The sequence below is a fragment of the Cylas formicarius genome, unplaced genomic scaffold, assembly GCF_029955315.1.
Source record: "Cylas formicarius isolate icCylForm1 unplaced genomic scaffold, icCylForm1.1 PGA_scaffold_10__41_contigs__length_53128322, whole genome shotgun sequence".
Lineage (NCBI taxonomy): Eukaryota > Metazoa > Arthropoda > Insecta > Coleoptera > Brentidae > Cylas > Cylas formicarius.
In genome coordinates, this window is record NW_026844214.1 from 20700022 (window position 1) to 20717593 (window position 17572).

The 17572-nt window shown below is 32.8% G+C and overlaps 1 protein-coding gene across 1 annotated transcript in view; it reads right to left on the bottom strand.

Moving 5' to 3' along the window:
* Positions 1-410: 410 nt before the first annotated feature.
* LOC132708612 (cartilage oligomeric matrix protein) overlaps positions 411-17572 on the bottom strand; it is a 30875-nt gene continuing 13713 nt past the window's right edge. Inside the window, exons 3-16 of the mRNA XM_060681046.1 lie at positions 16916-17139; positions 16650-16863; positions 16345-16599; positions 16120-16290; positions 11548-11642; positions 11302-11487; positions 9122-9260; positions 8938-9065; positions 7813-7917; positions 7413-7756; positions 6151-6326; positions 4021-4336; positions 3543-3964; positions 411-3486 (exon numbers count right to left, since the gene is read on the bottom strand). Of these exons, the coding sequence (XP_060537029.1) occupies positions 3383-3486; positions 3543-3964; positions 4021-4336; positions 6151-6326; positions 7413-7756; positions 7813-7917; positions 8938-9065; positions 9122-9260; positions 11302-11487; positions 11548-11642; positions 16120-16290; positions 16345-16599; positions 16650-16863; positions 16916-17139 (2879 nt within the window). The 3' untranslated portion in view covers positions 411-3382. The remainder of the gene's footprint in view (positions 3487-3542; positions 3965-4020; positions 4337-6150; positions 6327-7412; positions 7757-7812; positions 7918-8937; positions 9066-9121; positions 9261-11301; positions 11488-11547; positions 11643-16119; positions 16291-16344; positions 16600-16649; positions 16864-16915; positions 17140-17572) is intronic.

Here is a 17572-nt window from a genome sequence, read left to right on the forward strand (position 1 = left end):
CGAACTAATTTTTAGCTACGGAAAATCTTGCATTTCTGTGAAAACATTTGTGTAATAGTAACAAAAGTTTTTTTTTTAATCACCCTTATAATTACCCATATATCCCTTATAGCTTTTCAAAAATTTAGAATAACTGATATTTTTCTTGAGTCCTGTTCTTAGATCGGAGCTTATTATGCTTTGAGCATGAGGCAACGAATAACAAAAAGAAAACAAAAAAATAATATTTATAGTGATAATAATAATAGTAATAAAACTGTCTTTACTGATAATCAACACATGTCAATGTAAGTTGCGATACAGGAAGTGGGAACATTCGCAAAATGCGCCCTTCCACGTAACCACAAGAAAACAGAATAAATCAATCAAAGGGAATACGCACGAATTATCACAATATTTAGATTCATACAATGTCAACCGTATATATTTCGCAAACATAAGAAATAGAATTAAATTGGAACTGGCTGTTTCGCATTTTAGTTTCGGTTTTCAAATAAATAGGATTTAACTGTTTTATAAACAACTTAAAGACTTTTTCGTGGCCCACCTTAATTAACATTAGTAATCGCGAGAAGAAAAGGTTATAAAACTAGACATCCAATTGGGATAGGGAGTTACAAAAGATTGAACTGAGGTGGCTTTTACTTGATGAAAATCCATTTGTCAAAATAAATAAGAACCAAAATTTCAGATCATTTGATAAAGACACGGTGTTGTCGAAACAATTGTCATGTCATAATATATAATTTCGTGAAAATCTGAACTTTTAGTTCTTATTTATTTTGAGTTACAAAAGAGCCTTTCAAAATAATCTTAAATCCTCAACATGAAAGTTGTAGACAGGACTAACCATATGCAACGTAGAGAAAAAAACATAAAAAACATAACATACCGTACTAGATATGTGAATGTTCTTAAGTTATCAAAACTTAAAGATAATGATTTTGCTAGGAATGACCATAAATATACTGAGGAAACACTACGGTTCTTTTAAATACAGACCCACAGAATTTAAAACTATTTATTTCATTATATTTATAACCATAATGTCCACTGACCGATTAAATATAACGTTAACCTTCACAAACTACCTAGTAATTAATGGGAACATTAATTCTAAGGGATAAGCGGTTTAGACCTAATTGAAATAAGGCAATCGTATCGCAAAACGATTAGTATATCTAGAATTTCAGAACTGTTTAAATAGGGTTTCAAGGAACAGGTCATTAAATGGTAATTACATGAATCAATGTAATGTAAAAGGGTTGGTTATTTCAACAGGTAATGCAATCCTTTGCCATTATAAATAAGGACAATGCTAATTTTAGTGTCACTTGTTCCTAACTTGAAATATTCTGTTGTTGTTTTTTGTACAGTGCTTCTAGGATGATTATGGTAGGCAGTTTATATCATATCACTTTTAAGAAACTTTTAAACTTTCTAAAACAGTTGCCTTTGTAAATGACGACGGCAAACGAATATTATTGACGGTAATAAAAATTGTTACAAATTTTTTGTCTCCTTGCAGGGCATAAATCAGGACTGCTCTACAAAGGACAATAATTCCAGTGAAGATTTCAACACTGTCTGCTCACTACATAGGGCAAAGAAGGTTCTTTTCTGTCACAAGTGTGGCAAAATAATTTGCCAGGATTGCGCCAAAGGTAGTCATCGAGGTCATCCGATGCAACTAATTCAACAGGCTTTAGAAACTTCCCGAGCAGTTAGACGGAATTTGTTGAGTGAATGCAAACAACATGCTGAGGCTGTGGATATTGCGGAAGTGAAAATTAACTTAAAAGCTACCGTTGATGCGCTGAACTCATCTGCCGCCTACGGTTTAGAGGATCAATACCAGGCAAATCAAGCAGCGAATAAGGTGCTGAAAAGTTTTAAGCTCATTCCGTGCGATGCAACGAACGCATCAAAGTAAATTAAACTCTTACTTATTATTTGGTAAAAAAAACTTTGCATTTTAACAATAATAAAGACGCATTCAAACATAAATTGATTTTTCATATTTTTAGATAGTAGAATATTTTTAGTACACATTAACACGGCTCCAAATAAATAGTTGAATATGTTAATTTATATAATTTATCTAAATAAAATCATTAGTATATAAGCATAGATTGAAACACCAAACTCCTAATCATAATAAAATAAATGGGCAGAATTTGACCGTACATATTTTTATATCCAGGCACAGTTGCGGATATTTTTTTAATCATGCAGTTTGCAATTGCATTGACATTTGAGAGCAAATAAACAAAAAATACACAAGAAATAACTTGATTAGGACTTGATAATTTCAGTAATGTACAAATATAGTTCGATATACAGGGCAGATCAAATCATAATTAATAATTTTTCGGGCAAAATATTAAAAAATAAAAACCGTTATTATGCACGACAAAATGCTTACAATTATTAGAGTTTGAAAAACCTGGTCCACCATGTATAGTCAAAGTCTATCTAAATTGGTTTCATTCCAATGCATTCGCAAAAAAAATGTTTTACTCACACTGGTATTAAGTATATTTTTGTGCACATTAAATTGGAAAGCTATCTGGTTTGTTTGCTTACAATTAATTAAATTAAAAGTGTCTAGAATTTATTAATTGTTAATTACGGAATTTTTTCAAATTTAAAATTAAAAATTTACCATCCATGTCCATAATATTAATTTAACTTGGGTACTCAGAAAAGAAATGAAAGAAGGTTTCGGAATGTGCAAACAAACTAATTAGGAATAAAACTTTTATAACTCTGTTTTGTTTTTTATACGAATTAAAGTTACATGTGCATTTTCTCATAATATTGTATGCATTTGAATACAGAATATTTGAAAAAACATGCGCCACCGTTCGGATGGAGATTCGTCATATAAATATTGTCAATTTTTAAGAATTTTATTTTATTTTATTTTTACAATTTTTTAAAAATATTTAATACACTTTACTTATATTTATATTAATTATTTTTCTTCTTTTCTGTATTATTTATAATTTATAATTATATATTATATTATTTATAACAATCGGTTCAGATATACCAGCCAAAACCAATTCGCTATAAGAAATTTAACCATTTGATAGGTTTAGCGATAATGGAACATGATTTATGGTTGTAGTTTGTATATTATACATATTAGTTTGAACAAACCAATTTTTTTGTTGCATCATTTAACAGAATGTTATGTAGTACTAAACATATGATAAACTGTGGAATTTCCAAAATAACTCCTTCTAATGTACGTACATGCTCAGTTCTAATTATTAATTAAAATATTTATTTCTTGTTGTCATGACCGCCTTCTAATTTTGTAAGTACAAATAAATAGGTTTTGTGGTAAGCCTGAATGCACGACGAACAGATTAAATCAGACGTCCGGATTTTTAATATTGTAAAATACGCTGTCATCAATATCTACCCTGCTTCGTAGCCTAGGCGGCAGCTCTTTCCAAACGTCTTCCCTCAAGTTATCTAAAGGAATTAACCCATTTTTATACCCAAACGATATATGATATTTTTTTACTCACCGTTACATCTGTAAACTAAATCAGACCATATAATCATCTCTTGAGAGAAACAGAACACCCCCAGTCTACCACCTCTGTGGGTACTGTCCAAAATGTTTCCTGAGTCGGCCACCATATTCTCGCCATCGAAAATCTTTAGTCTAATTAGCCCAATTTTGGGTCTGTGACTTAAAAACCATCTATAAGAGGTCTTCTCTTTCCATCCCACGTTTCTGGGATCCTTCCAGAGCAACCTGACTTGATTCTCGCTATCGCCGGTGTGCCACAGCGCATTCCTAAGATATTCGCCAGGACCTGTCTCCGAATTTACAACTTTAATTTGAATTCCTGGTTCCGCTATAGCTCTAAATGGCGTCGGCAACCAATAAGTCTGCTCGTTTTTCTTCCACATTACTACGTAAAATCGACGATTGTCTTGGTAACTATGTTAAAATCCTATGTGACTATGGTTCAGCTGTCAACAGTAATCTCTATTTACCTGAATATAAACCCAACATAGTCGTCGTCGGTCTCAGTATCGACGAAGAATGTTCCTTCAAAATCAACACCCATAAACCTATCGTGGCCAACAGCTAATCCGGGATCGCTATTTAAGGTTTGCACGATTTCTGCTCCGTGATGGTGAATCTCCCAGTTCGGATCTATTTGCGACTCTCCTTCGGGATCGAGGACAACCGTTTGGTATTTACTAAAGTCTGTCCTGTATATTAAAGAGTTGTTCGGACAGTTGTCGTAGGTGTCCAGAATACCGTCTCCATCGAAGTCTTTTTCGCATTCGTCACCGATTCCGTTTCCTAAAACAATACGATTTACTGTAAAGACTTTACAATTAGGCGTTGTCTTTTTTATTTATTGCACTAACGACTTAAAATAATCAATATATTATTTCAAAAACAGAGAAGCATTGAGTGGAACTGTAGTAACATGTATTCATTTTTTTTCTCACAAAACGGTTGGATATTGACACTTAATTCTGTGAGAAAAACCACAGAGAATTCGAAATTTGACAGACACGTGTGGATTTAGAGCTCAAATTACCATTAATACCTCTCATTACGTGTCAAATTTTGCAAAGAAAAAACTCCTTTTACCAAATATAAATAATATTAATTTGTAGCTCAATCAACATAGTGAAAGTAACATGTTGATTTCCTATTATTGTTAAGAGTTTTATTGACTAAACAAACTGCATAAGTACCGTATGACGGTGTCAAATTAGAAAACTTTTAATTAAAACTTTCCTTTCTAAAGTAAATAGACGAAAACTAATGAAGATGCCTGGAGCTCGATTTTCATAAAAAACATAATACTAAAAACACACTACACATATATTCTGCTTTCGTTTGTGAATTTTGCAGAGTATAAAATAGTTGAAAAGAGAGCTGAAGAAAAACAGTTATTTTGATCAGAAGTGGATTAATAAAGGTCATAAGCATCAAAAATGTGGTAAAACAAGACGGCTAATAAGGTACCTTCAGAAAAAAACGATGAGACTGTTTTGGTGCAATGATAAAATATTTGATTTAAAAGTAGTTAAGAATAATAATTTAAAACGTATAGAGAAGACTACAACTTCATCTTGGAGAATACAAAACCAAATTTGAGGAACTATTACATATCTCAAATTTATTAAATATGTCGAAGATATAGTACAAAATTACAAGAATACAATATATAATTGCTGACTAAAGAATATAGAGCTATATGACCGTAAATTAAAGAATTTGTAGCAAAGCACAATACGACCTTTAACTATTGTTCAAGCTGATCAAACCATTGAGCAAGTAACACTAAATAACTGGCGAAAATGAGTCCGGCAGGTCATTAAAACAGAGAAGAAAATGACACAGTTTGTCATATAACCAAGAAAATATGAATTTTTAAAACTCAATTTCTGTACAACGTATTTTGTGAATAGTGATTAAGAAAAAATAAGGGTAATATTTTCAGTGTGGTGAATGGATAATACGACGCATTGGAATTGCATAATTCCTTCGCAGAACTAATGAGGTTTTACTCTACACCTTTCTGAAATAGTCTTTAGTTTCCAAAAAAAACCATCAAAAATCACTTAAAATTAACTTTCCAAAAAAAATAGCACAATCACTATTTTGCTCGAGTCTTGTTGGAAAAATAGTAGATATAAACTTTAAACATATAGGCTTTGGAATCTGTGGCCGTAATACATACAGTATGTTTACAGTTGCGAAATCGTTCAAATAAATTTCAAAGAATCAAATGGTACTCGGTAAAAGATTTTTAGAAACCACTTGGCCCAGGCATTTCTGTAGTACTATGTTGCATGTAGGATGCAGCTACTCCTGTAACTCAAATAGAATTGGTGTAGAATTTTTTGACCGCTTCTTCACAAACTGAGAACTATTAATTAATTAATTTCCAATATTCATATGCTTCCGATATTATGGCCGCTCTCTTTGAAGTGATAAAACCCCATTTTTAATACTCGAACATAATATTAAGTGTACTATATGTTTGTAAAGATTCTTCTTTTCAATTATTTGAAATGGATGTTTCTGTTGATTATTTAATATATTTTTTAAAATATTATACTCTAGTAAAAAAAGGAAAATTCAGCAGAAAAACGTACTATTTATGTCTTCTTGATAAGGGTTGTATGTAAGTCGGCAGTTATCCAAGTGATTTAGAATTCCATCCCCATCTATATCGTCATCGCATGCATCTCCCTTACCGTCTTTGTCTAGATCGCTTTGATCTGGATTTGGTTTATGTTTGCAGTTGTCTCGCTGATCACCTATTCCGTCGCTAAAAGATATGCGTACAGAAATAATAATTCATATAAAAATACTTTTCATACAAGCAGGAATCATTTCAGTTATAGATTTTTTTTGTAATATGATTTCTATTAAATATACAGGTGATTCCGTTTTTATAACATAACTTAACTCAACTTGTAAAATGTTTTAACATATAACATAAGTCATAAAACGCTTATTTTTCGGGATACAACTGCGAATAAAATTTTCCATTTTTCACAATTATATCAAAATGATATAATTGCACAAATTTAGGTATTAGTGGGTTTTTGAGGAGGTTAAAACCCGATAGTCTCCAACAATTGAATTATTTTAGTTAGTTTAGTAAATTTAATTTTTAATGAAAAAATAAGTAATAATAATAAATTGAAAATGAAAATATCAAAGCGTGGTAGGTAATCTCAGCTACTCCAAAAAAAGTTGTAAATGTTGATAAGTAACAATATTTAATTGTGATTTTAAATATCGACGTTTTTGGGTATTTGGGGAATTCAGGATAATTGGTCAATAAAAACGATTCGTAACAACGGGGAATGCTTCATAAAATGCAAGTGTTTGTTTAGTTTAAAGTTTTTTATTCATATTGTAAGTTCGGATAAAAAGTTATATTCGCGGTATTTATTTTTTTGCGATTACATCAGAAAACGCCGTCTGGTGGCAAGGAATGCTTCGCAATGACCTGACTCGAGTGGCAGCATAATTGATTGCCTAGAAAAAACCCTTTCCAACCACCCCAAGTTTATTAAAACCCGAGAAATCTTTTTTGGGATATTAATATTTATACCTGAAAAGGTTGGAACAAAAGTTTCCTCTTTGGAGATAAAGCAAATACATTTCAGATACTTGAAAGTAATTCCCAGCATTTTCTCTTGAAAATTTACTTTTTTCTAATTTCTAGGACCATTCGTTTCCCTAACATCGTACGTCGTTGCCCTTATTGGAATTGGTTGTAGTATGATGTTATTTAGACATGGGTTAATAGGTGTAACTAAATCGTAAAATATGAAATAAATTAGAATTCCCGACGACTATAATGAGCAAAAAAAGGAAGTGTTTCTATTTATATTTCACTCACTGATCAATATCCTCTGGATGATCGCAAACGTCGCCTACTAAATCGTCATCTGAGTCTTCTTGAGATGGATTATAATCTTTTGGGCAATTATCGCAGGCATCACCAATACCATCTCCATCGCTGTCTCTCTGATCGCTATTGAGTACATTGGGACAATTGTCTTGTTCGTTGGGTATATTGTCGCCGTCCATATCGGAGTCGCATATGTCACCTTGGTTGTCTTTGTCTATGTCCGACTGATCGGGGTTGAAAAGGTAAGGGCAATTATCACAGATGTCTCCGATTCTGTCCGGTTCTCTTTCCGAATCCCTTTGATCTGGATTGGAATGAAGAGGGCAGTTATCCTAAAGAGAAGAAATTGATGATTATAACCTAGAGTTTCAAAATTCCAACTGCTTACGTCATATAAGACTCCGTCGTTATCTGGATCAGGGTCGCAGACATTGCCAATACCATCGTTGTCCGCATCTTCCTGTCCTGAGTTAGGAACGTTTGGACAGTTATCCTACAAAATGATTGAGCAGTTTATACTAAAATTTCCGTATAAATTCGTTACAACGTATTTAAGGACGTATTTTTGAGGTAAAGATAAGACTCTTTGCCTGTATTTGGGATGACAGAACTTGTAAAATATCAACTTCTCTTATATTTTTAAAATATCATCATATTTACATATATACATATTTTAGGGGATAATTTTCTTATTTGAAATAGAAGATATTTTAGAATTCTTCGGAACTTGCTAGACATATTTCATTTAAAATATCCTTTATCTTTAACATTTCTAAGATGTTTTATGTCGAAAGTGAAGTTTGGAGATCGAAATATATCTAGAGATTTTTTCGACTAAGAGCCTTAGTTATTTATTGGGAGTCAATTTCCTTCAGGCTTCAGCAGCGTGTATTTTAAAAATAAATAAAACAACGTAAAAAATCGTTAAAAGTTATTTTTCGTCAATTCCTGGTTAATTTTGTGCAATATCTCCGAATCTGTAGCGTGTTTCGAGAAACTAATTATTTTATCTATTTTGTGTTTAAAAAAAACTCCAATGAAATATTTATTACTGCTATATTTTAATTCATTAAGAGACGAAATTATGTCTATGATGTGCAACTATACGGGTGTACTATAAAATTGAGTGACAATTTCATGGATACCCAAGGCAAATATGCCAATTTTTACCCAAACTTGGTTTTATTTCGATATACTTAACATTTAGGTATACGAATTTGGGAAATATTTTGAGCGTTCTTGTGTAATACAGTGAGAACGTTTCGTACTTAGCCAAGCTTTTAACTTTTCAAGAAAAAATGAGGAAAGTAAAGTAATTTTTAGAAAACTGCCAAAGATAGATGGAGGTTTTATACCAAAATTTACTAGCAAGCTTATAACACCAACCAACCAAACACATCGACGTATAAGTTTCGTTTGCCCTTGTGTCATGAGAGATATTGGAAGTTATTAATTAGAGCATATAAAATTCGAAGTTCCTCCAGCGACCCTATATCTAGAAAGAAGATCTTACTTTTTCGCAGTGCTCGTCTCGGCAAGGCAGCCGTTCATCGGGCCAGCTGTCCAAATCTGTATCCCTGCCGCATATTTCTCCGTTTCCGGCCCAACCTGTGATACATTGGCAGGCGTTTTGTCCCCAACCTTTAAACAGTTCGTGCATATTAACAAAAGATTCTCGATCGGTATTTAAGGTTCACCTAGGCTGACGCACTTCGCGTTGCTGTCGCACCTTTGGCCGTTGCCGCAGACGTCTGTTAAATCGCCAGCCTCTAGACACCCTATTGAACCGTTCCTGTAATATCTCGTTTCACAGTTGGTTTGACAGGTGTATGACCCCTATAATAGAAATTATCATTTTGTTAGGAAAAATGTGTGCCAAATGTAAGAATATACAAACAATCTACATCTAGATGGAAGCTGTTATGCGATTGTACACTGTTCAATAGATTTCGATATTGAATTACTTCTTGAAGAACATAACAGTTTTGTACGGAACCTTTATGAAAAATATTGGCTAGGGAGTAGTTCGTTCAAATAAACACAACTAGATTCAAGGCTAAAACGGTAAATTTTATCAGAAAAGCATCTCATATATAAATTGTACACCACCAATCTATCGACCGAATTGGAATTACTATTAATGCGATATGGGGATTATAAAAGTTGAGATCAAAGAGGTATTAGGAAAATGGACGATTCTATAAATTTCTTGTTGACGTTTATTAAGTAAATCGAGTGGAAATTATTTCCGAAATATAAATTGTTTTCTTGAATTTTAAAACTGGGTTTCCACAAATTTTGTAATATGGTTAAGGTTAAAGTTGTTTTAAAGCTGAGACCAATTCAAATGATTTTTGTTAAATGCTGGTGCATTATCTGCAAGCAAGGTAGAAGGGCGGTGTTCGAATCTCGCTTAAAAGGCTTAATTCATTTTAATAAACTTGAAATTGATAAGAAGGACTTTCCCTAGACTTTCAATCGTGTTATGACTGACGCGATTTAGATTGTTTACTTTGCCACCAGGTAGCGTTTTTCTGGCATAATCACAAAAACATTTTTTTACTATTTTGTTATATACTTCTTTCTACTCCCTTCCGTAGAATACCTAATTTTACACCGATTTTACCACGTGAGTTTCTTGATTTGGGAGCAATCGGATGTTTTCGGCGATTTTAAAGCATGTCAGTGAATGTATTCGTGTTGTTTTGCAAAAATGTAGCAAAAAACTAACGGTGGTAGAAAAAGTATAGTATGCAACACATTTGGTAGACTTTTTATTTCACTCCTATAATAAAAGCTATATTTGTTCAATTCAGGTATCGAAAGAGGTGATGCAATTGCAAAAAAGGTTGTAATGCGAAATATGGCTGTAGAAGAGAAGGGTTGACGAGTTCTCCACTGTGTACTAATTATCAAGGCGATCGATCTTCGTTTTTGAACAATCTGAACTACAATTTAAATCAATAACCTATATCAATATCAATAATCAACATGAAATAAATACAGTATTTTCCTATAAAACTCCGCCATAACAGATGGTGGAACTTTATGGTCTCTAATTAAAATCAGAAATATTTTTTTGATAAAGCTGGTTCTTAATAACGACGCCTATTGTCGGGATTTTATATATAAGCTCTTCAGAAGGCTACAAGGTATTGTGATTAGTGTCCCCCCAACTACAAAACAGTTCTTATTTTTGTTAAGACCCTTAAGATTTTGTTAATATTATTTCGAAAAACACAAAAATTACATTGATATTTAGAACTTTTTGGATTACCGGAGTTAATGTTTAAAATGTGTTCGAGCAGCTTTAAGTACAATTGACGGCAGTTTATATATAAGAAATTTAATGGCGCATCTCATTAAGAAAACTTCGGAAGTGTTAAGATAAGCGCGTCCACGGAACGGAAGCACCAAAATGATTGTGACTGGAATCACTTGTCATCAAAGCTTTAGCGGATTATCACAAAAGACACAATCAGTATTATGGAACTTTGTGGTACACATATAAATTTTTGCTGCAAATCAATAAGTCATTTAAAATTGTATATTGGTTTGATATGAAATTCAATTATTTACATTTTTGAGTTTCTTCTATTTATTCTGGTAGCATACTGTATGGTCTGAATGCATATTACTAAGAACGTTGTCCGAAAGTTTTTGCACACTATGTTTATAAATAATTCCGAGATATTCTATAGAGGACGTTTCAAGATTGGAAATACAGGCAAAACTTCGATCTTTACAACTGTTTCGGTAATTTATTAATAAATATAGTTTTTGAATGGAAAAGAAAATAGTATTAATACGTTTTGGATACTACTGAGACATTGTTTTATCTTCGGATCCCCATTTTTACTTTTATGTTATCACTTACTTGAGTGTTCGTACATTGCGAAGGTGGTGGACATGCTCTGCTATCTGCGCACTCATCTATATCTACGCACGTGTGTCTACCTCTTTCCAGTCTCTCTGTATATCCTGACGGACATGAACCGCATCTGTGCCCCGGCCAGAGGTTGATGCATTCGACTCTCGGATCACAAGGTTTGTCTAGGTCGCACTGAGAAAACATTTCTTTGAATAGATAAAGATAAAGCATTCAAAATATTCGATGAATTACCTCATCTCTGTAGTCGCAATTCGATCCCGAATATCCTCGAGGACATGAGACGCACTGATAATAGGGCGATTCTTCGGTGGGAATACACCGGGAACCTATAAAAATTTGTAGGTAGTAATAAGTGAGCAAGTACTTTTAGCGGGTAATTTAATATTCATGCATTTACACAAAGTCAATCAAATACTAGGGAGTTATCGGTTTGAATTTGTTTTATCAGTGCAGGGAATGATTTGTAGGGATGCTGGGTGTGTTTTTGTAAAATTTTATGCATTATTATCAGGGAAACAATTTATTCGCACTAAAGCCTCGATTCACGCTTTGTTGCTTATATTCTACGATAGTAATTCAGGACTAGAAAATGATATCCTTTAATGGTTTAAAAACATGGTCCTAAGAAACGCGAAAGCTAAAGATGCATTGAAGAAACATTCATAATCTTGGATGGCAAGAATAGAACATATGCACAATCTACGATTTTATATGGCAAGACACCCCTTCTTCGGGTTCACAAAGATAATAAAAACATTCTGACTTCAGTATAGGGGAAACCCACACATACTCGGTAATACATCAGTTTTTGATTAATTTATTAAAACTCAACGTTGTGGTTGATCACTCTTAAAGATATGGATGGAAAATGTGTGGAAAATTCAAACCAGCAGCAGTCATTCACTGGAATACCAAATATTTTAACATCTTTAAATATTAATAACGTTTATTGGAGAAATTAAATCTTAATTTTATTACTGGCAGTTCAGCTATAAACAATGGCCGCCCCTACCTCGGTCGCGCGTCATTGACTTATTTTAATTATTAATGTTCACCTGAAGACTAGTGGAGATACTTGACCAGATGAAACGTTGTGTTAATAATAAAGATAATGGAAGTCCAAAACATCTTGTTTTATTGTATTGTAAACTTTGACAAATGAGTGTGTATATATTGCTGTGGATTTAATTTTATAGGCCCCATTTTTCATATCCCAAATTTTTTGTTAATATCAATTGAAATGAAAAAATTATTCATTTAAGAATGGTTCTTTTTTAAATCTTAATTTAGTAATTAGTGTACAATATCTAATAAAACACAATTGCTATGAAAAACAAACAAAAGACAAATGCCATGCCAATTATGCAATGAAATAAGAAAATATTTTTTGTGGTCGTTAGGGTCCATCAAAAAACATTGGGACACAATTTTTTTCTCCTACGATGCGGTTTTTATTTAAAAAATAATAGCATGAAAAATTGCGAGATTTTTAAATATTTTTTTTTAAATAAAGTTTAACACTCTCTATTTTTATCCAATATCTTCACACAAAGAATCTTTCATCATTGCTCTTTTTTATTTATTTTCTTTGTTGTGAATTGTCTTTTAATGCATCTACTCATATTTTAATTTTTGTTATATATTATTTTATTATCTTAGAACCTGGAACGTGTTTTGGTTTCACTTACACTTTATTTAACGATTTTTTTATTTAAATTTTTAATATTACTTTTCAATCACCTTCTATTAATTTATTTTTACATTATCAATACAGACCACTAGACTATATACCTTGCAATAAATAAATCAACGGTTAAAATATGGAACAAATTCATTTAAAAATCAGGTGTTTCAAGAAAAATGTTTGCACAAGTTTATAATAATTTTTTCTTGCACATTTTTTAAAGTAAATAGAAAAATATACAGTGTGAGTCAAAAAGTAGATGTCAATACCAAATTTTTTGGTAGAAGGGGAGCCATACAATGGCTTGCAAAGTCACTAGATATTACTGCACTGGATTTTTTACTCGGGAGATATTTAAAATCAAAACTGTATAAGGAAAAAATCACAATATTTAGATTATTTAAAATTTAAAATTAGATACAAGGCAAACTATTGAAAATATCCTGAGTAATGTTGTGGAAGGGTTTTTAAACCGATAATCATATTGTCATGGGCATTTTGCAACACCTACTAAAATAATGGCATTGGCGTGCCATGAAATTTTCTCTTAATTTTACTCGCTGTGGATTTTGTAATGGGTCTTTCTGAATATTATGCATTAAACAAATTACATTTTCTTGAGTTCTCGTGTTATCTCCATATCTAATAAAAATTACAATTTCAATTCTTTTGATACGCCTTATTCACTTTTTTTTACTGTAACAATTTAAGAACTTTACTGGTACTAGCTATTTACCTATTCATTTCAAAATTAAATTTCTGTTTTTTATTCTTTTGCTCATAAAAAGTAAGAGATAAGTATAAGGTATGCTACATGAATTATGCATGAAATTTGACAAAGGATTCGAATATTTTAAACAGTGGAACTTGGTGTCGACATCTACTTTTCAACTCACCTTTTATATTTTTTGTTTACTGCAAAAATGGGCATCAAAAAATTGTGATCGAAGTGTGCGAGTATCTTTCCTAAAATCTATTTCCTGATTTTTAAATATTTTTAAATGAATTGATAGATATATTGAGACCTGCAAAGGTCGCTTATGACGTGAAGTTTAAAATATGTGAAAAACGGTGAAGCCTTAGGTACAGGATGTTTTATACGTTTATATATTAAAATGTCCAGAAAGTTTCGAGGAATTCAAAAATGCAATAATGTGTAGGGTGTTCGATTTAAAATGAGACAATTGTTACTTGTCAACGAAAACACAAACATCCCGTATATCTAACAATATTATATTTTAAAAGTAAAAGTAAATCAAAACAACTTTCATGTCTAAGTGTTTTTGATATTTTTTGCAGGTGCTGACATATGTAATGAGTTATCCCATAATAATCGGGTCTCTCATATTAGTCTTATGACTCCACAAAAAAATTGAGGAGACCAAGAGAAATAAGCGCTTTTTCAAAAGCTTGTTTATCTCGACATCTTACTTATAATTTATTAGTTTGTTTTGTGCTATTATGGAATTATTATTGATATCAAAATAAATTGATTTTCTTTTTCATGTGTTCTGAAAATTTTAATCAACGGCGTCTAGAGGTATCCTAAATTAACACTAACCTAGTTGAGTGTTTATGTGTTTTATTTATAAATATTTTTGTTTTGACAAACGCTTACTTTTTGAGCTTTTATTCCTCTTTACTATTAGCTAGAATTAGACATACGTCGTGAGACAGCATCGTCTACAATTAAACATTTGTTATTATTGTTTTTAACTTCAAATATAGGATAAGAAAAGCTCTATTAAATGAAACCTAGTTCGAATGTTTACAACAAACGACCTCATTTTAGCAGATAAATCAAAATTGTTGACAAAGAAAATCCTAAATTGACTGAAGATTATCACTCCATTATTTTTAATTCCTCTCCTTTGGGCTAAATGTTCTAAAAATCCAATTTTCTTATTTGCGACAAAAGTTGCTTCATTTAGTCGTCGTTTTAGGAACTTGAAAATGATCTCCAAAAATTTGTCATGGCCTCGTCAGTAATATTTTTTCATATTATAGTGGGACACCAGATAGGAATTACAGCCTCTTCTTACGAAGTGGTTCCAATTAATAGCGCAGAATAATCTTAGCCTCATATTTAGTAGAACGTTGGAAATCCATTTCAACTTACCCTTAAAACGATTTTTTTGTTGATATCATACAGAATCATTACTGTTAATGATGAATTTCGTAATTAAATAATCTACCGATTAATTGGGCTACACATTATATGAATGTACACTTACATAAATCTATACTAAAATAAAAAAGGAAATATCAATATTGTTTTATTAAATAAATAAATAGGTACTAAACATCTCTACTAGAATAGAATCTAGTGTAATACTGTGATAATGTGTATTTTTGGGTGCATGTGCAGGTACCTCGTGTTTTTGTGTCGACGTTTAACTTATATCACTCCTGATTTTTTGGGCGAGCTTAAAAATTCTCGCATTGGAAGGCATACAATTTGAATTTATCGAAAAATCAAGTTGACAATACTCTATCAAGTTATAAGCTCTTATCGAGAAGAAGGAAAACCAGCTTGCACCAGACGAATTGGTAAAAATGAATACGCCTATAATATCGCAAGCCGCTTGCATCTCGCAATAGTAATTACGTCTGAGAATTTGAGTAGATACATGTGCAAAGTAAAGTGCTTAAGGTGCGAACAACAAGACGTGCTATTAAATCTGCATCCTAAGGTATCCGTTTCTGGATATTGAAAAGCTGAGAAAAGATGCTTCAGTGGCGGGTTCTCCAGACAGGCGCGCAACCTGTTTCGAAAAATAAAACAATTATTTAGCGGTTACTAAATAATAATGTATTTCAACAAATAAAATGTACAAAAATATGAGGTAGGTGGTGTAACAAAAACTAAATGTCTATACAACTAATTAATCAATATCCGAAACTATACCCTAGAATACAGAAGGAAGAGAGACACATAGCAAACGTATAGATCGGATTATTACTAGTTCAGAATTTGAAAGTCATCATTCAGGTTTAATATTCAAATAAAAATTTGTTAGTAAAGTTACTCATTTCTTTGCTATAGAGAGGTTGAAATTGTGTTTGTAAGTTTGGTTTTATTCATGCTTAATTGATATCCCCATAGGAATACGAGTTACCTGGAGCGCACGGACTGAACTCGCACGGATTTCGCCTACGGCACTGTTCCCCGTTGCCCTCGTATCCGTTGGGACAAGAGCCGCATCTGTATCCCTGAGGCGTATCCGTGCACTCTACTCCGGGAAAGCATGGACGTTCTGCGCAACTTCTTCCCGGGCGACATTCGTAACCTGAAATGTCAAAATTTCTTGTAACTATCTCTTGAAACTTTAGTCTCTACCCACCATTGCCAACATAGCCTGAAGGACATTCACCGCAAGTTGGTCCATTAGCCGTGTCGATACATCTTACACCCGGAGCGCAACCTGGGTTGTGAGTGGCGCACGTAGGTCGCTGAGGTGGTGGTGGAGGGCGTCTACACAGCTCGCATTCCTCAATCAAGCGGCGCAAGTTTTCCAAAGCCTGCGCTTGAGCTTCGCATTTTTGCATTTCCAAATTCACCACGCGAATCAGATGGTTCAGCGCTTTTATGATGCCCACTGAAAACCCACGCCGTTAAAACTACTTCCATTATGTAGCAGGAACGTACCATCTTCTAACGTCGACACGAGCGGAATGTCTCCTCTATCGTCGTACGAAGGTTCCTGAGCTTGAATGTTCGGATCGTCTCTAAGCGAGTTGCTCAATTCGTTGGTAAAGGTATCAAAATGTCTTTCAATAGGCAATGGACACTCGTTCCTACTCAAGATTGATCTCAGGTCTCTATGCCCATCGACCTCCATGTAGTATTTTTTCTCATGAAACTATAATATTGCAATTAAACAATAACTAATATGATTTAGAGGTGAAACTTGCCACTTCTATTTTCTTTCTATTCATGCCACGGTACATTTCCCTCATAGACTTTGGCGTGGCCACCATTCCGTGGGAAATGCAGTCGATGTATAGGGTTGCATGGGCACCCGGTTGTGATTGGTTGACAGCCAAAATGAGGGAATTAATATTGCTATCTTCTTGAAGACTGTCCACTGTGAAATGTTGCTGTCTACTTCTACTGTCTTCTAGGGTCTCGACGATAACTAAAACGATAGTTAATTTTTTGTACACACATAGCAACAAGATAAACTAATACAGTTGTGGGATTCCTCAAAACATAAAGGAAGATGATAATAAAGAAAATATTTTGGACCATATTTTCGAGGCTTGTGATAATTACATTAAAAGGTCGAAAAAAGTTATAATAACTTTTAAATACAAAATTGTTTGTGTGAAAGTGCTGCAGCTATACAGGATATCTCATAACCATTTCTCGGCATCTAACTTCCTTATTTAAGATAGAGCACAAGTGGTATTGATTCATTTTTGGTTTTCGGAAAACATTTCATTCTGAATTCAGCATTGGTTTCGACAAAGCTTGATATTTTCATTCATTCATTTATTTAAGGTGATCAAACTTTGATTATTTTCAAAGTTGTCAATGCAAATGTTTTTTAATTCCAACATTTTCTATAT